Below are 26,735 nucleotides of genomic sequence, written 5' to 3'. Positions count from 1 at the left end.
GTATTAGCTACATTAGAGGACTCCAAATCTACTGTTGCTGAGACTCCTAAAAATACCTTCGTCTGTAGAGGTATTTCTGGTTCCAGACCGTATTTCAGACATTATAGCTCAAGAATTGGAGAAGCCGGGGATTCCTTTTTCCTTGTCCCCTGTTTTTAAGAAGTTTCCTGTTGCTTACTCTGTGTGTGACTCATGGCGCACTGTACTTAATGTTGAGGGCGCTATTTCTACTTTAGCCAAGAGAACTACCATCCCCCTCGAGGATAATTCCTCTTTCAAAGACCCTATGGTTAAGAAACTGGAAGCTTACTTAAAGGGACACGGAACCCAAATTTTTTCTTTTGTAATTCAGAAAGAGCATGCAATTTTAAGCAACTTTCTAATTTACTCCTATTATCAATTTTTCTTTGTTCTCTTGCTATCATTATTTGAAAAAGAAGGCATCTAAGCTTTTTTTTGGTTTCAGTACTCTGGACAGCACTTTTTTATTGGTGGATGAATTTATCCACCAATCAGCAAGGACAACCCAGGTTGTTGACCAAAAATGGGCCGGCATCTAAACTTACATTCTTGAATTTCAAATAAAGATACCAAGAAAATGAAGAAAATTTGATAATAAGAGTAAATTAGAAAGTTGCTTATAATTTCATGCTCAATCTGAATCACGAAAGAACATTTTTGGGTACAGTGTCCCTTTAAGAAAGATGTATATTCATCGGGGTTTACAATGGCAACCAGTTGCAAGTATTACTACGGTTGCAGCCTCTTGTTGGTGCGACTTATTGTCCGACCTAATTTCAGAGGAAACTACCATAGAAGAGATCCAGGATAGGATCAAGGCTCTAAAACTGGCTAATGCTTTTATCTGTGATGCCAGCATGCAAGTTGGTGGACTGGGGAGACGGCATTTCTAGCTTTGCGGTATTAGCTCGCAGATCTCTGTGACTAAAATCTTGGTCTGCAGATGTAACATCCTATTCCAAACTTCTGTATTTATCTTTTAAGGGCAAGACTTTTTGGGTCTGGTTTTGCCGAGATCATTTCCGAAGTTACTGGTGGAAAGGGATCTTACCTACCGCAAGACAAGAAGGCTAGACCTAAGGGTCGCCAGCATTCTAATTTTTGTTCCTTTTGCAACTTCAAATCAATCTTGCAATCTTCTATCAAGCCAGAGCAATCCAGGACTTCATGGAGGTCCAGTCAACCTTAGAATAAGGGGAAACAATCCAGGAAACCTTACTCTGAGTCAGCATGAAGGTGCTGCCCCCAATCCAGTCTTGGATCAAGTAGGGGGCAGGCACTTGCCTTCTTTCACAAGGCTTGGATCCGCTATGTCCCAGATCCTTGGGCGGTGGAAGTAGTATCCCAGGGATACAGGATAGGGTTCAAGTCTTGTCCCCCCAGGGGCAGATTTATCCTGTCAAGGTTATCTGCAAACCAGGTGAAGAGAGAGGCCTTCTTAAACTGTGTAAAGGACCTATCTTCTCTGGGAGTGATTATCCCAGTTCCAGTGGTGGAACGGGGTCAAAGATTCTATTCAAATCTTTTTGTGGTTACCAAAAAGGAGGGAACTTTCTGTCCAATTTTTGACCAAGTATCTCAACAAGTTTCTCAAGGTTCCGTCTTTTAAAATGTAGACTATACGTTGCATTCTTCCCTTGGTTCAAGAGGGTCGGTTTATGACTACCATAGACCTGAAGGACGCGTATCTTTATGTTCCTATTCACAGGGAACATCCCCAATTCCTGAGGTTTGCCTTTCTAGACAAGCACTTCCAATTTGTTGCCTTTCCCTTCGGCCTTGCCATGGCTCCTCTGATCTTTGCAAAGGTCCTAGGGGCTCTTTTTGCGGTGGTCAGATCTCAGGGGATAGAGGTGGCACCATACCTGGACGACATCTTGTTTCAGGCGTTTTCTTTTTTTTTTTTATAGATTTATTTATTATTTTCCAACAATGTACAACAACATAATTTGGGCAAAATTATTACATTGACACATCTCACAGGATGATTTAAACATAAAAAAAGAAACCCAGCAGAGTGCTACATATGCTTTTTCTAACCACATATTTAGCTTTAAAATTCCTTTTTGAAACTATAACTAACATAAATCATTACAATAGGATGCAAAGGAACCTTTCTTGACCCAACTCAAGGTTACATTTTAGGCCACACAATTTCTTGACATTCATATCTCTACAAATATAAAGAATTAATAACAAACAGATTCATATGTTAAATATAGATTATACCTCTCTACATCTTACAAAAATACATCCTGTATTTTCTTAGCCCAATTTAAACAAAAAATAAAAAAAAAATTAATGTCTAAATTCCTAGTAGTACTGATAATTAACTTAATAGATACCTAGGTTATAGCCCTGGAGAAAAGATGCACTTGTTGGAAAGATTTTCTAATGAAATAAAAAACACATAACAATAAATAAATAACAAAAAACCACATGAGACAAAAAACAAGAAAGGGATCTTTGCAAAGGTCCTAGGGGCTCTTTTTGCGGTGGTCAGATCTCAGGGGATAGAGGTGGCACCATACCTGGACGACATCTTGTTTCAGGCGTTTTCATTTAGCAAGATCCCACACAGAATCTCTGTTGTCTAGTCTTCGTTCCCATGGGTGGAAAGTAAATCTCAAAGAGAGTTCAGAGGGTATGCTTTTTGGGGACGATCATAGACTCTCTGTCCATAAAGATTCTCCTGACGGATATCTGAAAATCCCAACTTCTTTCTTCTTGTCTTTCACTTAAGTCCTCTATTCGTCCATCAGTGGCTCAGTGTATGGAAGTAATTGGTCTAATGGTTGCTTCCATGGACATTATTCCTTTTGCTCGTTTCCATCTGAGACCTCTACGGTTATGTCTGCTCAGACAATGGAACGGAGACCACTCTGATCTTTCTGAGGATAGTTCTAGACCCCCCTAATGAGATAATCTCTATCCTGGTGGATTTCTCAGGACCATCTGTCTCAGTGAGCATGCTTTGTGAGACCATCCTTGGTGATTGTGACTACGGAAGCCAGCCTGTCTTGCTGGGGAGCAGTTTTTTTTTTTTTTTTTTGAAGGTTCAGGGTCTTTGGACTCGAGAGGAGTCTTTTCTTTCATGTAATTAGCAAGAGTCCATGAGCTAGTGACGTATGGGATATACATTCCTACCAGGAGGGGCAAAGTTTCCCAAACCTCAAAATGCCTATAAATACACCCCTCACCACACCCACAATTCAGTTTTACAAACTTTGCCTCCGATGGAGGTGGTGAAGTAAGTTTGTGCTAGATTCTACGTTGATATGCGCTCCGCAGCAAGTTGGAGCCCGGTTTTCCTCTCAGCGTGCAGTGAATGTCAGAGGGATGTGAGGAGAGTATTGCCTATTTGAATGCAGTGATCTCCTTCTACGGGGTCTATTTCATAGGTTCTCTGTTATAGGTCATAGAGATTCATCTCTTACCTCCCTTTTCAGATCGACGATATACTCTTATATATACCATTACCTCTGCTGATTCTCGTTTCAGTACTGGTTTGGCTTTCTACAAACATGTAGATGAGTGTCCTGGGGTAAGTAAATCTTATTTTCTGTGACACTCTAAGCTATGGTTGGGCACTTTGTTTATAAAGTTCTAAATATATGTATTCAAACATTTATTTGCCTTGACTCAGAATGTTCAACTTTCCTTATTTTTCAGACAGTCAGTTTCATATTTGGGATAATGCATTTGATTTATTCATTTTTTCTTACCTTCAAAAATTTGACTTTTTTCCCTGTGGGCTGTTAGGCTCGCGGGGGCTGAAAATGCTTCATTTTATTGCGTCATTCTTGTCGCAGACTTTTTTGGCGCAAAAATTCTTTTCAGTTTCCGTCATTTTTTTACGTTATTTTGCGCCAAAAATGTCGGCGTTCCGGATGTGGCGTCATTTTGGCGCCAAAAAGCATTTAGGCGCCAAATAATGTGGGCGTCTTATTTGGCGCTAAAAAATATGGGCGTCGCTTTTGTCTCCACATTATTTAAGTCTCATTTTTCATTGCTTCTGGTTGCTAGAAGCTTGTTCTTTGGCATTTTTTCCCATTCCTGAAACTGTCATTTAAGGAATTTGATCAATTTTGCTTTATATGTTGTTGTTTTTTCTCTTACATATTGCAAGATGTCTCACGTTGCATCGGAGTCAGAAGATACTACAGGAAAATCGCTGTCTAGTGCTGGATCTACCAAAGCTAAGTGTATCTGCTGTAAACTTTTGGTAGCTATTCCTCCAGCTGTTGTTTGTATTGATTGTCATGACAAACTTGTTAATGCAGATAATATTTCCTTTAGTAAAGTACCATTGCCTGTTGCAGTTCCTTCAACATCTAAGGTGCAGAATGTTCCTGATGACATAAGAGATTTTGTTTCTGAATCCATAAAGAAGGCTATGTCTGTTATTTCTCCTTCTAGTAAACGTAAAAAATCTTTTAAAACTTCTCTCCCTACAGATGAATTTTTAAATGAACATCATCATTCTGATTCTGATGACTCTTCTGGTTCAGAGGATTCTGTCTCAGAGGTTGATGCTGATAAATCTTCATATTTATTTAAAATGGAATTTATTCGTTCTTTACTTAAAGAAGTTCTAATTGCTTTAGAAATAGAGGATTCTGGTCCTCTTGATACTAATTCTAAACGTTTGGATAAGGTATTTAAATCTCCTGTGGTTATTCCAGAAGTTTTTCCTGTTCCTAATGCTATTTCTGCAGTAATTTCCAAAGAATGGGATAAATTGGGTAATTCATTTACTCCTTCTAAACGTTTTAAGCAATTATATCCTGTGCCGTCTGACAGATTAGAATTTTGGGACAAAATCCCTAAAGTTGATGGGGCTATTTCTTCCCTTGCTAAACGTACTACTATTCCTACGTCAGATGGTACTTCGTTTAAGGATCCTTTAGATAGGAAAATTGAATCCTTTCTAAGAAAAGCTTATCTGTGTTCAGGTAATCTTCTTAGACCTGCTATATCTTTGGCTGATGTTGCTGCAGCTTCAACTTTTTGGTTGGAAACCTTAGCGCAACAAGTAACACATCATGATTCTCATGATATTATTATTCTTCTTCAGCATGCTAATAATTTTATCTGTGATGCCATCTTTGATATTATCAGGGTTGATGTCAGGTTTATGTCTCTAGCTATTTTAGCTAGAAGAGCTTTATGGCTTAAGACTTGGAATGCTGATATGGCTTCTAAATCAACTCTACTTTCCATTTCTTTCCAGGGTAACAAATTATTTGGTTCTCAGTTGGATTCTATTATTTCAACTGTTACTGGTGGGAAAGGAACTTTTTTACCACAGGATAAAAAATCTAAGGGTAAAAACAGAGCTAATAATCGTTTTCGTTCCTTTCGTTTCAACAAAGAACAAAAACCTGATCCTTCATCCTCAGGAGCAGTTTCAGTTTGGAAACCATCTCCAATCTGGAATAAATCCAAGCCAGCCAGAAAGGCAAAGCCTGCTTCTAAGTCCACATGAAGGTGCGGCCCTCATTCCAGCTCAGCTGGTAGGGGGCAGGTTACGTTTTTTCAAACAAATTTGGATCAATTCTGTTCACAATCTTTGGATTCAGAACATTGTTTCAGAAGGGTACAGAATTGGTTTCAAGATGAGACCTCCTGCAAAGAGATTTTTTCTTTCCCGTGTCCCAGTAAATCCAGTAAAAGCTCAAGCATTTCTGAATTGTGTTTCAGATCTAGAGTTGACTGGAGTAATTATGCCAGTTCCAGTTCAGGAACAGGGGATGGGGTTTTATTCAAATCTCTTCATTGTACCAAAGAAGGAGAATTCCTTCAGACCAGTTCTGGATCTAAAAATATTGAATCGTTATGTAAGGATACCAACGTTCAAGATGGTAACTGTAAGGACTATCTTGCCTTTTGTTCAGCAAGGGAATTATATGTCCACAATAGATTTACAGGATGCATATCTGCATATTCCGATTCATCCGGATCATTATCGGTTCCTGAGATTCTCTTTTCTGGACAAGCATTACCAGTTTGTGGCTCTGCCGTTTGGCCTTGCTACAGCTCCAAGAATTTTTACAAAGGTTCTCGGTGCCCTTCTGTCTGTAATCAGAGAACAGGGTATTGTGGTATTTCCTTATTTGGACGATATCTTGGTACTTGCTCAGTCTTTACATTTAGCAGAATTTCATACGAATCGACTTGTGTTGTTTCTTCAAGATCATGGTTGGAGGATCAATTTACCAAAAAGTTCATTGATTCCTCAGACAAGGGTAACCTTTCTGGGTTTCCAAATAGATTCAGTGTCCATGACTCTGTCTTTAACAGACAAGAGGCGTCTAAAACTGATGGCAGCTTGTCGAAACCTTCAGTCACAATCATTCCCTTCGGTAGCCTTATGCATGGAAATTCTAGGTCTTATGACTGCTGCATCGGACGCGATCCCCTTTGCTCGTTTTCACATGCGACCTCTTCAGCTTTGTATGCTGAATCAATGGTGCAAGGATTACACAAAGATATCTCAATTAATATCTTTAAAACCAATTGTTCGACACTCTCTAACGTGGTGGACAGATCACCATCGTTTAATTCAGGGGGCTTCTTTTGTGCTTCCGACCTGGACTGTAATTTCAACAGATGCAAGTCTCTCAGGTTGGGGAGCTGTGTGGGGATCTCTGACGGCACAAGGAGTTTGGGAATCTCAGGAGGTGAGATTACCGATCAATATTTTGGAACTCCGTGCAATTTTCAGAGCTCTTCAGTTTTGGCCTCTTCTGAAGAGAGAATCGTTCATTTGTTTTCAGACAGACAATGTCACAACTGTGGCATACATCAATCATCAAGGAGGAACTCACAGTCCTCTGGCTATGAAAGAAGTATCTCGAATTTTGGTTTGGGTGGAATCCAGCTCCTGTCTAATCTCTGCGGTTCATATCCCAGGTGTAGACAATTGGGAAGCGGATTATCTCAGTCGCCAAACGTTGCATCCGGGCGAATGGTCTCTTCACCCAGAGGTATTTCTTCAGATCGTTCAAATGTGGGAACTTCCAGAAATAGATTTGATGGCGTCCCATCTAAACAAGAAACTTCCCAGGTATCTGTCCAGATCCCGGGATCCTCAGGCGGAGGCAGTGGATGAATTATCACTTCCTTGGAAGTATCATCCTGCCTATATCTTTCCGCCTCTAGTTCTTCTTCCAAGAGTAATCTCCAAGATTCTGAAGGAATGCTCGTTTGTTCTGCTGGTAGCTCCGGCATGGCCTCACAGATTTTGGTATGCTGATCTTGTCCGGATGGCCTCTTGCCAACCGTGGACTCTTCCGTTAAGACCAGACCTTCTGTCACAAGGTCCTTTTTTCCATCAGGATCTGAAATCCTTAAATTTAAAGGTATGGAGATTGAACGCTTGATTCTTTGTCAAAGAGGTTTCTCTGACGCTGTGATTAATACTATGTTACAGGCTCGTAAATCTGTATCTAGAGAGATATATTATAGAGTCTGGAAGACTTATATTTCTTGGTGTATTTCTCATCATTTTTCTTGGCATTCTTTTAGAATTCCGAGAATTTTACAGTTTCTTCAGGATGGTTTAGATAAAGGTTTGTCCGCAAGTTCCTTGAAAGGACAAATCTCTGCTCTTTCTGTTCTTTTTCACAGAAAGATTGCTATTCTTCCTGATATTCATTGTTTTGTACAAGCTTTGGTTCGTATAAAACCTGTCATTAAGTCAATTTCTCCTCCTTGGAGTTTGAATTTGGTTCTGGGGGCTCTTCAAGCTCCTCCGTTTGAACCTATGCATTCATTGGACATTAAATTACTTTCTTGGAAAGTTTTGTTCCTTTTGGCCATCTCTTCTGCCAGAAGAGTTTCTGAATTATCTGCTCTTTCTTGTGAGTCTCCTTTTCTGATTTTTCATCAGGATAAGGCGGTGTTGCGAACTTCTTTTTAATTTTTACCTAAAGTTGTGAATTCCAACAACATTAGTAGAGAAATTGTGGTTCCTTCATTATGTCCTAATCCTAAGAATTCTAAGGAGAAATCGTTGCATTCTTTGGATGTTGTTAGAGCTTTGAAATATTATGTTGAAGCTACTAAGTCTTTCCGAAAGACTTCTAGTCTATTTGTTATCTTTTCCGGTTCTAGAAAAGGCCAGAAAGCTTCTGCCATTTCTTTGGCATCTTGGTTGAAATCTTTAATTCATCTTGCCTATGTTGAGTCGGGTAAAACTCCGCCTCAGAGAATTACAGCTCATTCTACTAGGTCAGTTTCTACTTCCTGGGCGTTTAGGAATGAAGCTTCAGTTGATCAGATTTGCAAAGCAGCAACTTGGTCCTCTTTGCATAATTTTACTAAATTCTACCATTTTGATGTATTTTCTTCTTCTGAAGCAGTCTTTGGTAGAAAAGTACTTCAGGCAGCGGTTTCAGTTTGAATCTTCTGCTTATGTTTTTCGTTAAACTTTATTTTGGGTGTGGATTATTTTCAGCAGGAATTGGCTGTCTTTATTTTATCCCTCCCTCTCTAGTGACTCTTGTGTGGAAAGATCCACATCTTGGGTAATCATTATCCCATACGTCACTAGCTCATGGACTCTTGCTAATTACATGAAAGAAAACATAATTTATGTAAGAACTTACCTGATAAATTCATTTCTTTCATATTAGCAAGAGTCCATGAGGCCCGCCCTTTTTTTGTGGTGGTTATGATTTTGTATAAAGCACAATTATTCCAATTCCTTATTTTATATGCTTTCGCACTTTTTTATCACCCCACTTCTTGGCTATTCGTTAAACTGAATTGTGGGTGTGGTGAGGGGTGTATTTATAGGCATTTTGAGGTTTGAGAAACTTTGCCCCTCCTGGTAGGAATGTATATCCCATACGTCACTAGCTCATGGACTCTTGCTAATATGAAAGAAATGAATTTATCAGGTAAGTTCTTACATAAATTATGTTTTCTTCCAATAAGTATTATAAGTTAAGAGCAATCTTGAATGCCCTAACAGCTTGGCCTCAATTGCGTTTAGTCCAGTTAATCAGATTAGTTGGACAACATCACCTCGTTTGCATATATCAACCACCAGGGTTGAACTCTGAGTTCCTCATCTATAAAGGAGGTGACTTGCATTCTTCCCTGGGGGCGGAGTCTCACAATTGTCTTCTCTGGGAAGCGTATTTTTTGAGCAGACAGACCTATCATTCCGGGGAGTGGGCTCTCCATCCGGAGGTATTCACAATGATAACCCTCAGGTGGGGGGTTCCGGAATTGGATCTGATGTTCTCTCGTCTTAACTCCAAGCTTCCAAGGTACGGGTCAAGATCAAGAGATCCACAAGCAGCTCTGATCGACGCTCTTGTGGTTCCTTGGGACTTTGGTCTTGCGTACCTGTTTCCTCCTTTTGCTTGTATCAGACAGGAGAGGGCGTCTGATTCTAATAGCTCCTGTCTGACCTCGCAGAATCTGGTTTGCGGATCTGGTGAAGATCTCTTCCCCCTTGGAAGTTTCCTTTTGAGGAAGGACCTTCTACTACAGGGTCCCTTCCTCCACCCAAATCTAGATTCTCTGAAGCTGACTGCTTGGAGATGGTGAGCCAGTGCAGGTCCCGCAGGTGTTTGGTGATGTGGCATTGGCGAGGGATGTCGAGGATGAGTCTGGTCGAGGAATTCTGGATGCGTCGGAGTCTCTTGGAGCTTGATGGTGGAGTTGGCGTAGAGCGCATTGCCCAAGTCCAGTCGGCTGCTGAGAAGGGCGTGGGTGACGGTCTTCCTGGTCTCGGTTGGGATCCACTTCAAGAGCTCTCTGCTCTTCAGTGCGATTCCCCTTACCTTATTTTTCATGCAGGTATGGCGGTTCTTCGTACTAAGTTAAGATTTCTTCCCAAGGTATTATCGGATCACAATATCAATGAGGAAATTGTTGTTCCTTCGTTTTGTCCTAATCCTTCTTAGAAGTAATGCCTGTAGGTTGTGCGTGCTCTAAAGTTTTACCTTCAAGCAACTAAAGATTTTCGGCAGTCAACGGCCCTGTTCATTGTTTTCTCTGGTAAGCGTAAGGGTCTGAAGGCTACTTCTACTACTTTTTCTCTCTGGTTGAGAAGTGTTATCCAGTTAACTTATATGAGAGGTGGACAACAGCCTCCTGAGAGAATTACTGCTCATTCCACTAGGACTGTCTCTTCTTCCTGGGCCTTCAAAAATGAAGCTTCTGTGGAACAAATCTGCAAGGCAGCCACTTGGTCCTCATAGCAGTCCTTTGTCAAATACTACAAATTTTGATACCTTTAGGAGAAAAGTTCTTCAAGTGGGGGTGCCTTCTGTTTAGGTCCACCTATCTTGTTCTCCTTCCCTTCCATTCTGTATCCTCTAGCTTGGGTATTGGTTCCCACTAGTAATTGGAATGAATTTGTGGACTCTAAATGTCATTGGAAAGAGCACAAAATGTATGCTTACCTGATACATTTCTTTCTTTCCTGGCATGGAGAGTCCATGACCCACCCTAAATTTGAGTTAAGATGGCTTTTTTTGTATAAACCTCAGGCACCTCTACCCTTGTGTTATCTTCTCTTTCCATTTTCCTTCGACTGAATGACTGGGGATTATGGGAAGTAAGGGTGATACTAAACAGCTCTGCTGGGGTGTTTGTTGACGCCTCCTGGTGGCCAGGAGATGAATTCCCACTAGTAATTGGAATGGATTCGTGGACTCTCCATGCCAGGAAATAAATTTATCAGGTAAGCATAAATTTTCTTTATATATTTTTCTGTTTTTTTTTTTTTTTTCATTTGCAGCTATTTCTGTCAGCTTGTGGATGGTCTGGAGTACCTCCACAGTCAGGGCATCGTCCACAAAGACATAAAACCAGGGAACTTGCTTTTGACTACAGATGGGACACTCAAAATTTCGGACCTTGGCGTGGCAGAGGTATGCCATTAGTGTTGTTCTTATTTTTAAAAAAAAGTTTCTCATGCAATTGAGTAATGTAGTATATTATAACTACTTTTTCTGCAGGCATTACATCACTTTGCTGAGGGTGATACATGCAGGACCAGCCAGGGGTCCCCTGCCTTCCAGCCCCCAGAGATCGCCAATGGCCTGGACACCTTCTCAGGGTTCAAAGTGGACATCTGGTCAGCAGGAGTGACCTTGTGAGTGTCCGGTCAGTGCCGCTTCCCAAGAATGTTAGGACTAATTATGTTTGCAGCTTCTTTGCTGTCAACTCTATACCATATAATACAGTGAGGTCCAAAAATCTGATTCCTCCATCTCCAACTGTTTTTTCCCCATCATTTATTACAAAGTAGTAAAATATTGTAATCAATTGATACTTTTGTCAAATTATATATATATATATATATATATATATATATATATATATATATATATATATATATATATATATATATATATATATATAGTAATGTTTTTTAAATTAATATCCTCTTTATATATCATTTTGAATATACATTTTTAAAACTGTTGGTTGCAATCTAAGCACACATGTATTTGTCATTTAACAATTTGACTGTTGATATTCTATTTGTATGGTCTTGCTAGTGCTCCTCAAAGTACTCTTGTTAGGACTTTTGAAACAGGACATTATCTGAAATACCTTTTGGAATCGTGTCCAAGGAGCTAAGTGAAGCGTTTCAAGGACAAGTTGTTCTCCTGAGTGCTGAAATACTTTCCTAGAATTGATGGGAAACAAGTTTGTTTTTCAGAAATGCTGAAATAAAAGCAGAGTCTGTGGTAGTAGACTCACATATATTATATTAAATGTTATATTATATCCTCTTTCTCCCTACCCCACCATTGAAATAGGTAAAAAATCTTTGCCTTCATTTTTCTGGCACTGGGTTTAGCAAAATCTTACATATTCTATTTGTTGTTCTCTTTATTAAGATTTGCTCATTGAACAGAAAGACAATGTTTCATGGCTGACTGCTTTTTCCTTGCATAGGTATAACATCACAACTGGGCTGTACCCCTTCGAGGGGGATAATATATACAAACTGTTTGAGAATATTGGGAAGGGAGATTACTCCATTCCTGAGGAATGTGGGCCTCTGCTGTCTGACCTGCTGAGAGGTGAGCGAGAATAGGGGATTTTTCAAGTAGATTTGGGTGAGTTAGTGGGTTAAAGAACATAGAGGAGAAAAAAAAATAATCTTGACACCAGGGAACCACAAGGAAAAATAGGTACTATGAAGATAGTAATGGACAATGAAAGGGTGAAGGGACATGGTTGTCGATATACAAGGTATGTGGGACAAACAGGTGGATGGAGTGGTTTCAGGGAAAATGGTTTGTTGGTGAGGTAAAGCAGGGGGCAAATAGAACGGGGACAAAGAGAAGCTGCTGTTGGAACTTAGAAGATAGTTAGAATATGAAGAGACGGGGAACCTTGGATAATTGTAGGTAGATTACTGGATTAGAAGGGGTTGCCATATAACACAGGATAGAGTGCAGTTCCAGTACCTAAGACTTCCATGTGCAGCACATATTACTTTTTTTCCCTGGGATGGCCGTCTCTGTGTATATATAAATCTAGATCCTTAATTTTTTCTTCTTTTCTCTCTTAGGAATGCTGGAATACGACCCATCCAAGAGATTTTCAATACAACAGATCCGACAACACAAGTGAGTTTGGAACCTTCAAAATGGAATGTGGCTTGTACAAATTGTGACAATCTTTGCCATCACATTATACTCTCTCACTTTATGTTCTGTTATTTAAGAAAAAAAAATCCTCAATGCCTATTTCTCTCTTCTATCCACAGCTAACCTTTTTTTTTTTTTTTTTTTTTTTATTAAATCTGTTAAATTTTGTATTTTTTGCTTTGTTTTTTTGACTGTGTGCTTCCTGTTGTCCTTCACATTCTATGTTTCCAGTCCGTTCTTCTTCATGACTTTCTAATTATGTGATTTCCATCTAAAGGGGAGGAGAGTCCACGGCTTCATTCATTACTTGTGGGAATTAAGAACCTGGCCACCAGGAGGAGGCAAAGACACTCCAGCCAAAGGCTTAAATACCTCCCCCACTTCCCTCATCCCCCAGTCATTCTTTGCCTTTCGTCACAGGAAGTTGGCAGAGAAGTGTCGAAAGATTCAGAGTAGTCTTTTATTGATGGTAGTACTCTTCAGAATGGGACTAGAGTTTTAAGTAGTCCTGTCAGCCTCTCAGTGAAAGTCTAGAGATGCAGGGAGAGTCTTTCTGCGAAACCATCCCGGCTCAGATTAACAGCTCCATAGGGAATCAGCGTTGACGAGTTTCGCTGCCTGCTTTTTACACTTTAGTCCATGTCAGGAGTGATGCTACTACACTGTCACACTTGAGAGGCCATGTTCCTGTTCCACGGCGTAGATTCTGGTAAGATCGTGTTATTTTTTTATACACATAATAACGCAGAAGACAGGGTCACAGTGTGATGCCTCTTATCTTTATAGAATCAAGGGTTAATATCCCTGGTAGGGGGATTATTGAACGGGGGGGGGGGGGGGGTTGTGCATAATATTGTTTGTTGTGTCATTGCTGCGATATGTGTGAGACGTGGCTCTGGCAATGGGTGGACTTTAGTTTAATTTCCGGGAGTATTTGCGCGGCAGATTTGGCGTGTTTTCGCCCTAGTGCAGGGGCGGTCCTGCAAGGCATTCCTTCTGTCGGGGGGCCTATTGACTTCCTTGCTTGACCGGCGGCGCAGAAGACGTAACGGTTTCTGCGGTCCAGGTCATAGGAGGTGATGAACGTGCCATTTTTATTTAGATAACTAGTCCGTACTAAACAGTGTTAGAGGGTACTCCCTCTTTAAGTCTAGTACCTGTGTTTATTACGAGGAGGTTCTGGTTCCACATGCCAACATCTCGAAAGAAAAGGATGTCTAGTACTACTGAGCCACCCACCTCTGAGGGCTCCCCGTCCCGTGAGGTGTGTTCCCTACATACATCTCTGAGTACACATGCCGCGCCCCAAGGCATGTCTATTTCTCCTACGGGAGAGATCCGTTGGCCGTCAGATTTTGCGGATCGACTGCAGACGGCGGTCTCTAAGGTTAGAAGTGCCTTACCAGGTTCTACCAAGCGCAAGCGTAAGGTAAAATATGGCGATCCGGCTCAGGGGTCTTATACTCCAATGGATATCTAGGAAAGATTATCCGCTGACGAGGACTACTCAGACTCTTTGGAGGATGTTCCTTCTGGGTCGGAGTCCATGTCATCTAAAGCTCCCACTGCAGAGGAGCCTGACTTTAGGTTTAGGATGGAAAATTTGCGCTTTTTGCTGAAGCAGGTGCTTGCTACCCTCAAGTTTCCGTAACAGAAACTACCAGAGAAACCTTTGATTCCTAAGCTTGATAAAGTGTATGAGGACAGGGTGGTACCTCAGACCTTCCCAGTTCCTGTTAAGATGGCTAACATTATTAAGAATGAATGGGAGAGATTAGGTTCTTCCTTTTCCTCTTCTTCCTTTAAGAAGCTGTTCCATGTCCCGGACTCTCAGCTCGAGCTATGGGGGACTGTCCCTAAGGTGGATGGTGCTATCTCTACGCTCGCGAAGCGGACAACGATTCCTCTTGAGGATAGTTTGTTGTTTAAAGAGCCCATGGATAAAAAGTTGGAGAACATGTTAAGAAAGATGTTCCAACACACAGGGTTTGTTTTTCAGACAGCAGCGGCGGTAGCTGCAGTTGCCGGAGCTGCAACATATTGGTGCGATTCTCTGTCTGACATGGTTGAGAGGGAGACTCCCCTCGACGAGATACAGGAGAGAATTAAGGCCTTGAGGGTCGCGAATTCTTTTATTTGTGATGCCAATATGCAAATTATTCGCCTGAACGCAAAGGTGTCAGGTTTTTCCGTATTAGCCCACAGGGCTCTGTGGCTAAAATCGTGGTCTGCTGACATGACCTCTAACCCCAGACTTTTATCCCTTCCCTTTCAGGGAAAGATCCTGTTCGGCCCAGGATTGACTTGATCATATCCACGGTTATGGGAAGCAAGGGCGCTTTCCTACTGCAGGATAAGAAGGTTAAGCCTAAGGGATCTACTGTCTACTGTCCCTTTCGTGCAGGCAAGGCCCAATGCCAGCAGCCTGCCACACAAGCGGCTCAGTCCAAGGGTACTTGGAAGAAGTCCAAGCAGAACAAGAAGTCCACTGAAACAGTCGGCATGAAGAGGCGGCCCCCTACCAGTCTCCGGACCAAGTACGGGGCAGATTATCCCTCTTCTCAGAGGCCTGGTTGCAGGATGTTCAGGACGCTTGGGCTCTGGAGGTTGTCGCCCAGGGATACAGGATAGGGTTCAGATCATATCCGCCCAGGGGCAGATTCCTCCTGTCAAATCTGTCTTTCAGACCAGAAAAGAGAGAAGCCTTTTTAGAATGTGTGAGTTATGGGAATTATTGTACCATTACCCCCAGCAGAAAGGGGTCTAGGGTATTATTCAAAACTTTTCGTGGTCCCAAAGGAGGGCACGGTCCGCCCGATTCTAGACCTAAAATGTTTAAACAAATTTCTGGCTGTTCCATCGTTTAAAATGAAAACTATGAGATCGATTCTGCCCCTAGTTCAAGAGGGTCAGTTCATGACGACAATAAACTTGAAGGATGCCTACCTTCATGTGCCGATCCACAGGGATCACTTCAGGTTCCTGAGATTTGCGTTTCTGGAACAACATTTCCAGTTTGTGGCCCTTCCCTTTGGTCTGGCAACGACCCCAAGAGTCTTTACGAAGGTTCTGGGGGCGCTACTTGCAGTGACCAGATCCAGAGGCATTGCTGTGGCACCCTATCTGGGTGACATCCTAGTCCAGGTGCCGTCGTTAAATCTCGCAGAGGATCACTCCAGGGCCCTTCTTTCGTTACTCCAATCTCACGGTTGGAAGATAAACTCAGGAAAGAGCTCCCTGATTCCCAGCAACAGGGTGGAGTTCCTGGGAACAATAATAGATTCTATATCCATGAAGATATTTCTCACAGATCAGCGACGCAGGAAGATTGCGTCCACCTGTCTTGCCCTTCAGTCCTCCTCCAGTCCCTCTGTGGCTCAGAGTATGGAGGTGATCGGGCTCATGGTGTCCAGGATGGCACTGGGAAAGTGGTCTCGAGGAGTCCCTCCTCCTGATCAAAATTCTTGAACTTAGAGCGATCTACAATGCTCTGAAAGCGTGGCCTCTCCTGGGGTCATTCAGCTTCGGTTCCAGACAGACAAATTACCTCGGTGGCCTACATCAACTATCGGGGGGGGGGGGGGCGAGAAGCTCCCTAGCAATGAGGGAGGTTTCTCGGATATTGGAATGGGCAGAGTCACACAGCTGCTCGCTCTCGGCAATCCACATTCCTGGTGTGGACAACAGGGAAGCGGATTTTCTAAGCAGGCAATTCTTCCATCCGAGGTGTTTGCAGAAATTTTTCTCAGATAGGGGACACTGGAGATAGATCTTCTGGCATCCAGACTCAATTGCAAACTACCCAGATACGGGCCACGATCCAGGGATCCCCAGGCAGAGCTGACAGACGCCTTAGTGGTTCCTTGTGGGTTCAACCTAGTTTTCGTTTTTCCACCGTTTCCACTTCTACCTAAAGTAGTGGCCTGCATCAAGCAGGTGCAAGCTTCGGCTATTCTGATTGCTCCGTCGTGGCAGTGGAGGACATGGTTTTCGGATCTAGTGGGGATGTCATAGTCTCCTCCATGGAGGTTACCCTGTCGCAGGGATCTGTTGGTACAGGATCCCCTTCAACATCAAAATCTAGATTCTCTGAGGCTGACTGCGTGGAGATTGAACGCTTAGTCTTAGCTAAGAGAGGATTCTCTGAGAGAGTGATTGATACTCTAGTTCAGGCCAGGAAGCTGGTCACTCATTGCATCTATCATAAGGTGTGGAGGACTTACTTGTCATGGTGTGAGAAGTATGGATATCCTTGGCACAAGGTTAAGGTATCCAGGATTCTGTCCTTTCTCCAGGATGGGCTGGAGAAGGGGCTTGTCGCCAGTTCCTTGAAGGGATAGATTTTGGCTTTATCTGTTCTGTTGCACAAGAGGCTCGCTGAGCTTCCTTATAATTCAGTCTTTTGTTCAGGCTCTGTCTAGAATAAGGCCTGTTTTTAGACAGTCCACTCCTCCCTAGAGCTTGAACTTGGTTCTTAAGGTGTTGCAAAGGGTTCCATTTGAACCTACGCACTCTCTTGACATTAAAGGGACAGTCTACACCAAAATTTTTCTTATTTAAAAAGATAGATAATCCCTTTATTACCCATTCCCCATTTTTGCATAACCAACACAGTTATATTAATATACTTTCTTCTGTTATGTGTGATCAGTCCACGGGTCATCATTACTTCTGGGATATAACTCCTCCCCAACAGGAAATGCAAGAGGATTCACCCAGCAGAGCTGCATATAGCTCCTCCCCTCTACGTCAGTCCCAGTCATTCTCTTGCACCCAACGACTAGATAGGATGTGTGAGAGGACTATGGTGATTATACTTAGTTTTTATGACTTCAATCAAAAGTTTGTTATTTTACAATAGCACCGGAGCGTGTTATTACTTCTCTGGCAGAGTTTGAGGAAGAATCTGCCAGAGTTTTTTACTATGATTTTAACCGGAGTTGTTAAGATCATATTGCTGTTCTCGGCCATCTGAGGGAGGTAAAGGCTTCAGATCAGGGGACAGCGGGCAGATGAATCTGCATTGAGGTATGTAGCAGTTTTTATTTTCTGAATGGAATTGATGAGAAAATCCTGCCATACCGTTAAAATGACATGTATGTATACACTTCAGTATTCTGGGGATGGTATTTCACCGGAACTACTCTGTTAAAGGTCACTAATCCTTTTAATAACTATTTATCATGTTAAACGTTTTTGCTGGAATGTAGAATCGTTTACATTGCTGAGGTACTGTGTGAATAAATATTTGGGCATTATTTTCCACTTGGCAGCCTTTTTTGCTTTTATTTGTGACAGTTTCGTTTCTCTTCACTGCTGTGTGGGAGAGGGAGGGGCCGTTTTTGGCGCTCTTTGCTACGCATCAAAAAATTCCAGTCAGTTACTTTTATATTTCCTGCATGATCCGGTTCATCTCTGACAGATCTCAGGGGTCTTCAAACTTCTTTGAAGGGAGGTAAATTCTCTCAGCAGAGCTGTGAGAATTCTTATAGTGACTGTGAATAAAAACGTTGCTTTGTATTTTTTATGTCAAATTTAATTATTGTTATTTTACTAATGGGAACAAACCTTTGCTAAAAGTTGTGTTGTTTTAAAGTTTGATGCTATAACTGTTTTTCAGTTCATTATTCAACTGTCATTTAATCGTTTAGTACCTCTTTGAGGCACAGTACGTTTTTGCTAAAAAAGATTATAACCAAGTTGTAAGTTTTTTGCTAGTGTGTTAAACATGTCTGACTCAGAGGAAGATATCTGTGTCATTTGTTCCAATGCCAAGGTGGAGCCCAATAGAAATTTATGTACTAACTGTATTGATGCTACTTTAAATAAAAGTCAATCTGTACAATGCGAACAAATTTCACCAAACAGCGAGGGGAGAGTTATGCCGACTAACTCGCCTCACGCGGCAGTACCTGCATCTCCCGCCCGGGAGGTGCGTGATATTATGGCGCCTAGTACATCTGGGCGGCCATTACAGATAACATTACAAGATATGGCTACTGTTATGACTGAAGTTTTGTCTAAATTACCAGAACTAAGAGGCAAGCGTGATCACTCTGGGGTGAGAACAGAGTGCGCTGACAATGCTAGGGCCATGTCTGATACTGCGTCACAGCTCGCAGAGCATGAGGACGGAGAGCTTCATTCTGTGGGTGACGGTTCTGATCCAAACAGATTGGACTCAGATATTTCAAATTTTAAATTTAAATTGGAGAACCTCCGTGTATTACTAGGGGAGGTCTTAGCAGCTCTCAACGATTGTAACACCGTTGCAATACCAGAGAAACTGTGCAGGTTGGATAAATACTTTGCGGTACCGGCGAGTACTGAAGTTTTTCCTATACCTAAGAGACTAACTGAAATTGTTACTAAGGAGTGGGATAGACCCGGTGTGCCGTTCTCACCCCCTCCAATATTTAGAAAGATGTTTCCAATAGACGCCACCACTCGGGACTTATGGCAAACGGTCCCCAAGGTGGAGGGAGCAGTTTCTACTTTAGCTAAGCGTACCACTATCCCGGTGGAGGATAGCTGTGCTTTCTCAGATCCAATGGATAAAAAATTAGAGGGTTACCTTAAGAAAATGTTTGTTCAACAAGGTTTTATATTGCAACCCCTTGCATGTATCGCGCCGATTACGGCTGCGGCAGCATTTTGGATTGAGTCGCTGGAAGAGAACCTTAGTTCATCTACGCTAGACGACATTACGGACAGGCTTAGAGTCCTTAAACTAGCTAATTCTTTCATTTCGGAGGCCGTAGTACATTTAACCAAACTTACGGCTAAGAACTCAGGATTCGCCATACAGGCACGTAGGGCGCTGTGGCTAAAATCCTGGTCAGCAGATGTTACTTCTAAGTCCAAATTACTTAATATACCTTTCAAGGGGCAGTCTTTATTTGGGCCCGGTTTGAAAGAAATTATCGCTGACATTACAGGAGGTAAGGGCCACGCCCTACCCCAAGACAAAGCCAAAGCTAAGGCTAGACAGTCTAATTTTCGTCCCTTTCGGAATTTCAAAACAGGAGCAGCATCAACCTCCACTGCACCAAAACAGGAAGGAGCTGTTGCTCGTTACAGGCAAGGCTGGAAGCCTAACCAGGCCTGGAACAAGAGCAAGCAGGCCAGGAAACCTGCTGCTGCCCCAAAGACAGCATGAACCGAGAGCCCCCGATCCGGGACCGGATCTAGTGGGGGGCAGACTCTCTCTCTTCGCCCAGGCCTGGGCAAGAGATGTTCAGGATCCCTGGGCACTAGAGATCATATCTCAGGGATACCTTCTAGACTTCAAATTATCTCCCCCAAGAGGGAGATTTCATCTGTCAAGGTTGTCAACAAACCAGATAAAGAAAGAAGCGTTTCTACGCTGCGTACAAGATCTGTTATTAATGGGAGTGATCCATCCGGTTCCGCGGTCGGAACAAGGACAAGGGTTCTACTCAAACCTGTTTGTGGTTCCCAAAAAAGAGGGAACTTTCAGACCAATCTTAGATTTAAAGATTCTAAACAAATTCCTAAGAGTTCCATCGTTCAAAATGGAAACTATTCGGACAATTTTACCCATGATCCAAGAGGGTCAGTACATGACCACTGTGGATTTAAAGGATGCTTACCTTCACATTCCGATCCACAAAGATCATCACCGGTATCTAAGGTTTGCCTTCTTAGACAGGCACTACCAGTTTGTAGCTCTTCCATTCGGATTGGCTACGGCTCCAAGAATCTTCACAAAGGTTCTGGGTGCCCTTCTGGCGGTACTAAGACCGCGAGGGATTTCGGTAGCTCCGTACCTAGACGACATTCTAATACAAGCTTCAAGCTTTCAAACTGCCAAGTCTCATACAGAGTTAGTTCTGGCATTTCTAAGGTCGCATGGATGGAAAGTGAACGAAAAGAAGAGTTCTCTCTTTCCTCTCACAAGAGTTCCATTCTTGGGGACTCTTATAGATTCTGTAGAAATGAAGATTTACCTGACAGAAGACAGGTTAACAAAGCTTCAAAATGCATGCCGTGTCCTTCATTCCATTCAACACCCGTCAGTAGCTCAATGCATGGAGGTGATCGGCTTAATGGTAGCGGCAATGGACATAGTACCTTTTGCACGCCTACATCTCAGACCGCTGCAATTATGCATGCTAAGTCAGTGGAACGGGGATTACTCAGATTTGTCCCCTACTCTGAATCTAAATCAAGAGACCAGAAATTCTCTTCTATGGTGGCTTTATCGGCCACACCTGTCCAGGGGGATGCCATTCAGCAGGCCAGACTGGACAATTGTAACAACAGACGCCAGCCTACTAGGTTGGGGCGCTGTCTGGAATTCTCTGAAGGCTCAGGGACTATGGAATCAGGAGGAGAGTCTCCTGCCAATAAACATTCTGGAATTGAGAGCGGTTCTCAATGCCCTTATGGCTTGGCCCCAGTTAACAACTCGGGGGTTCATCAGGTTTCAGTCGGACAACATCACGACTGTAGCTTACATCAACCATCAGGGAGGGACAAGAAGCTCCCTAGCAATGATGGAAGTATCAAAGATAATTCGCTGGGCAGAGTCTCACTCTTGCCACCTGTCAGCAATCCACATCCCGGGAGTGGAGAACTGGGAGGCGGATTTCTTGAGTCGCCAGACTTTTCATCCGGGGGAGTGGGAACTTCATCCGGAGGTCTTTGCCCAAATACTTCGGCGTTGGGGCAAACCAGAGATAGATCTCATGGCGTCTCGCCAGAACGCCAAACTTCCTCGCTACGGGTCCAGATCCAGGGATCCGGAAGCAGTTCTGATAGATGCTTTGACAGCACCTTGGAACTTCGGGATGGCTTATGTGTTTCCACCCTTCCCGCTGCTTCCTCGATTGATTGCCAAAATCAAACAGGAGAGAGCATCAGTAATTCTAATAGCGCCTGCATGGCCACGCAGGACTTGGTATGCAGATCTAGTGGACATGTCATCCTGTCCGCCTTGGTCTCTACCTCTAAGACAGGACCTTCTGATACAGGGTCCATTCAAACATCAAAATCTAACTTCTCTGAAGCTGACTGCTTGGAAATTGAACGCTTGATTTTATCAAAACGTGGTTTTTCTGAGTCGGTTATTGATACCCTGATACAGGCTAGGAAGCCTGTTACCAGAAGGATTTACCATAAAATATGGCGTAAATACCTATACTGGTGCGAATCCAAAGGTTACTCTTGGAGTAAGGTTAGGATCGCTAGGATATTGTCCTTTCTACAAGAAGGTTTAGAAAAGGGTCTATCAGCTAGTTCTTTAAAGGGACAGATTTCAGCTCTGTCCATCTTGTTACACAGGCGTCTGTCAGAAGATCCAGACGTCCAGGCCTTTTGTCAGGCTTTAGCTAGGATCAAGCCTGTGTTTAAAGCTGTTGCTCCGCCATGGAGTTTAAACTTAGTTCTTAACGTTTTACAGGGTGTTCCGTTTGAACCCCTTCATTCCATTGATATAAAATTGTTATCTTGGAAAGTTCTGTTTTTAATGGCTATTTCCTCGGCTCGAAGAGTCTCTGAGTTATCAGCCTTACATTGTGATTCTCCTTATCTGATTTTTCACTCAGACAAGGTAGTTCTGCGTACTAAACCTGGGTTCTTACCTAAGGTAGTCACTAACAGGAATATCAATCAAGAGATTGTTGTTCCATCCTTGTGTCCAAATCCTTCTTCAAAGAAGGAACGTCTTCTACACAATCTGGATGTAGTTCGTGCCCTCAAGTTCTACTTGCAGGCAACTAAAGATTTTCGCCAAACTTCCTCCCTGTTTGTCGTTTATTCTGGACAGAGGAGAGGTCAAAAAGCTTCTGCTACCTCTCTCTTTTTGGCTTCGTAGCATAATACGTTTAGCCTATGAGACTGCTGGACAGCAGCCTCCTGAAAGAATTACAGCTCACTCCACTAGAGCTGTGGCTTCCACTTGGGCCTTTAAGAATGAGGCCTCTGTTGAACAGATTTGCAAGGCTGCAACTTGGTCTTCGCTTCATACTTTTTCCAAATTTTACAAATTTGACACTTTTGCTTCTTCGGAGGCTATTTTTGGGAGAAAGGTTCTTCAGGCAGTGGTTCCTTCTGTATAATGAGCCTGCCTATCCCTCCCGTCATCCGTGTACTTTTGCTTTGGTATTGGTATCCCAGAAGTAATGATGACCCGTGGACTGATCACACATAACAGAAGAAAACATAATTTATGCTTACCTGATAAATTCCTTTCTTCTGTTGTGTGATCAGTCCACGGCCCGCCCTGTTTTAAGGCAGGTAAATATTTTTTAAATTATACTCCAGTCACCACTTCACCCTTGGTTACTCCTTTCTCGTTGATTCTTGGTCGAATGACTGGGACTGACGTAGAGGGGAGGAGCTATATGCAGCTCTGCTGGGTGAATCCTCTTGCATTTCCTGTTGGGGAGGAGTTATATCCCAGAAGTAATGATGACCCGTGGACTGATCACACAACAGAAGAAAGGAATTTATCAGGTAAGCATAAATTATGTTTTTTACCTCTGTGATTACCTTGTATCTAAGCCTTTGCAGACAGCCTCCTTATCTAAGTGCCTTTGACAGACATGCAGTGTAGTCAATCAGTGAAGACTCCTAAATAATTTCACGGGAGTGAGCACAATGTTATCTATATGACACACGTGAATTAGCACAGTCTAACTGTGAAAAACTTTCAAAATGCTCTGAGCTAGGAGGCGGTTTTCAACTGTTTAGAAATCAGTTTGAGTCTAGCTAGATTTAGCTTTTCAAAAATACCACCAAGGGAACAAAGCAAATTTGATGATAAAAGTAAATTGGAAAGTTGTTTAAAATTGCATGCCCTATCTGAATCATGAAAGTTTAGTTTTGACTTTACTTTCCCTTTAAGTTACTTTCTTGGAAGGTTCTGCTTTTGTTGGCTATTGCATCGGCACGCATAGTATCTGAGTTGGTGGCCTTGCAATATGAGCCTCCTTATCTGGTTTTTCACTCTGATAAGGCTGTTCTTCGCACTGGTTTGGGATTTCTTCCCAAGGTTGTGTCTACCCGTAACATCAATCAGGAAATAGTTGTTCCTTCTTTGTGTCCTAACCCCCCTTCTCCTAAGGAGAGGTTACTTCACAATTTGGATGTGATTCAAGCTTTGAAGTTTTATCTTCAGGTTACGAAATATTTCAGAAGTCTACATCGTTTTGTGGTGTATTCAGGGAACCGCAAGGGGCAGAAAGCCTCTTCTACTTCTTTCTCCTTTTGGTTGAGGAGCATGATTCGCTTGGCCTACGAGACAGCGGGACATAAGCCTCCTCAGAGGATCACGGCTCATTCAACTAGAACTGTGGCTTCTTCTTGGGCCTTCAAGAATGAGGCCTCTATGGAGCAGATTTGTAAGGCAGCTACCTGGTCCTCCTTACATACCTTTACAAACTTTTACAAATTTGACGTTTTTGGGAGAAAGGTTTTACAGGCTGTAGGGTCCGCCTTTTTTGCCCTCCTGTTTTTTTCATTCAGTGTCCTCTAGAGCTTGGGTATTTGTTCCTAAAAGTAATGAATGAAGCCGTGGACTCTCCTCCCCACGATGGAAATGAAATTATTAGGTAAGCATAATTTTATATGTTTGTCTATTTGTACCAGATAATATGGGGGATATGGTCAAGTCAGGGTAAAGTCCCAAAGTAGTATGTATGTTTTTACTCTTGTATTGCAGTCCCCATGTGCTTTGAGGGTTACGTATTTTTGAGTTGCCCTTATTTTTTATTATATGACCTTTTAAACACTACAGCATTTTTCACTGATGTTCATGGAATGTATTATTTACTCAGGTATATCTCATAGTAACACAATATTTGACTTTTGCTCCTGTCTCTCAGCCTAGTGTAGTTTTTGCTAGTGCTCTGTTTAGCTTATTTTCTGAAGATCTTGTTTGCTTATGAGCCTCTGAGATTTGCAGATACTTACTATCTGCAAACAAAAGGAGGCTTTTAGGACATACGCTGCTTTTTCACATGTTGTGGTAATCCGCTCAGCCCATCTGTTTTCCTTCTTCTGTACACCCTATATTTTCATTGCTCATCTTGACTTTTTTTTTTGGTTGTTTTTTTTTAAATTTGTGCACCCCGTCTTGTACCATTAATAGCACATTTCTAGTTTGGGCTTTCTCTAGGTCATGGTGTTCTTGCCAAACCCCTTGCGATAAATGTACCTCCTGCCTTTACTTAAAGGGACACTGAACCCAATTTTTTTCTTTTGTGATTCAGATAGAGCATGCAATTTTAAGCAACTTTCTAATTTACTCCTATTTTTCTTCGTTCTCTTGATATCTTTATTTGAAAAAAAGGCATCTAAGCTTTTTTTTTGTTTAGTACTATGGACAGCACTTTTTCATTGGTGGATGAATTTATCCATTAATCAGCAAGGACAACCCAGGTTGTTCACCAAAAATGGGCAGGCATCTAAACATACATTCTTGCATTTCAAATAAAGATACCAAGAGATTAAAGAAAATTTGATAATAGGAGTAAATTAGAAAGTTGCTTAAAATTGCATGCTCTATCTGAATCACAGCTGAAAAAATGTGGGTTCAGTGTCCCTTTTAAAGAACAATTGTCTATCTTTTGACTTATGGTTTATGGAACATATCTGCATTTTAGAGCATTAAAAAAATGACACGCAGAGATCATTAGCAAATCTTTGGATATTTATATAATTGCCACTGATTCTTTACTTGATGATATATGTAATTTTCCCGCAGGTTTTAGTGAATATGATGTGAATGCAATTTGTTTGATCAGTGAGACATAAAATATAACAACAAACCATATGGTATTACATTACAAACTGTCTGCTGTACCCTCATTTATCAGTTTCCTGGTTTTCTGATTATCTTTTTCGTTACATAAGATTTTGAATTCCAGTAAGTGAAGCAATGGTACAGAAATTAATTTTAATGGTTTACGGTTATTTATTTCTAAAATATTTTCTGAACTTTTTGAGTTGGTGGAATATTTTATACTTATTTCATTACTTTTAATCACTGGTCTTGATTACTAGATGGAATTAATAAGACTAAATGATCAGTAAAGTCAAAATTAAACATTCATGATTTAGATAGAGTATACAATTTTATACAACTTTCCAATTGACTTCTATTATCTCATTTGCTTTGTTACCTTGGCATCCTTTTTTGAAAAGCATATTTTAGATGAGCTCAAGAACTATTGTATTTGTTCCATGTCCCTTTAAGCTTTTCACATGTCTTTTGACAAGCATATCATAAAGTATACATAGAGTTCCGGGTGCCCATTATTACTGCATCCATTGTGCTCTTCTCTGTATTTAGCATTACAAGTACAATATAGATGTATCAGAAAAAACTTTGATTGTAACCTGCGAATATAAAATATAAATACATTTTTAGCTGCCTGTGTTTTATTATTTTTTTCTTGCTTATTATGGCATTGTTGAACTTGGCTACCTCCTCATGTCAATCTTCATTGGACATGATCAAGAGAGTTTCCATAAATAGGATCTTACCTTGCCTTCTACAATTTATTCCTTTATTTCAAATGCAGAAGACTGTCTGCTTAGGGCAGAGTTGGCCAAATAAATAGCCACAATTAAATTTATTGCAGGTGAGTATATTTTAGAATTTATTTTAATTAAAATGAAAGTTTTTATAACACACTTCTGTGACAAATTGTTTATATGCAAGATCTAACTTAAATGTTTACATAAGTGATTCAAAACTACATATTCACTTAGAAACTGGGGTTGAGAACTCTATTTGAAAATTAGTAAGGTTCCAGCGTTTTCAAATGTTTAGTAACAAGCAAAATGTTTGTTTTCTTCATAAATGGAAAGAGTCCACAGCTGCATTCATTACTTTTGGGAAATAAGAACCTGGCCACCAGGAAGAGGCAAAGACAACCCAGCCAAAGGCTTAAATACTCCTCCCACTCCCCTCATCCCCCAGTCATTCTTTGCCTTTCATCCCAGGAGGTTGGTAGAGAAGTGTCAGAAGTTTGTTTTGTCTCTTATGGAGGGTAGTACTCTTCGACATGGGACTGGAGTTTTAAGTAATCCTATCAGTCTCTCAGTGAGGGC

At 41.6% G+C, this 26,735-nt stretch overlaps 1 protein-coding gene across 1 annotated transcript in view; it reads left to right on the top strand.

Annotated features, from left to right (window-relative positions):
• STK11 (serine/threonine kinase 11) overlaps positions 1–26,735 on the top strand; it is a 243,293-nt gene that overhangs the window by 115,908 nt on the left and 100,650 nt on the right. Inside the window, exons 4-7 of the mRNA XM_053702810.1 lie at positions 10,784–10,916; positions 11,004–11,140; positions 11,953–12,080; positions 12,575–12,632. Of these exons, the coding sequence (XP_053558785.1) occupies positions 10,784–10,916; positions 11,004–11,140; positions 11,953–12,080; positions 12,575–12,632 (456 nt within the window). The remainder of the gene's footprint in view (positions 1–10,783; positions 10,917–11,003; positions 11,141–11,952; positions 12,081–12,574; positions 12,633–26,735) is intronic.

This window comes from Bombina bombina, chromosome 2 (genome assembly GCF_027579735.1).
Source record: "Bombina bombina isolate aBomBom1 chromosome 2, aBomBom1.pri, whole genome shotgun sequence".
NCBI classification, from domain to species: Eukaryota; Metazoa; Chordata; class Amphibia; order Anura; family Bombinatoridae; genus Bombina; species Bombina bombina.
This window is presented reverse-complemented; position numbering and strand designations above follow the sequence as displayed.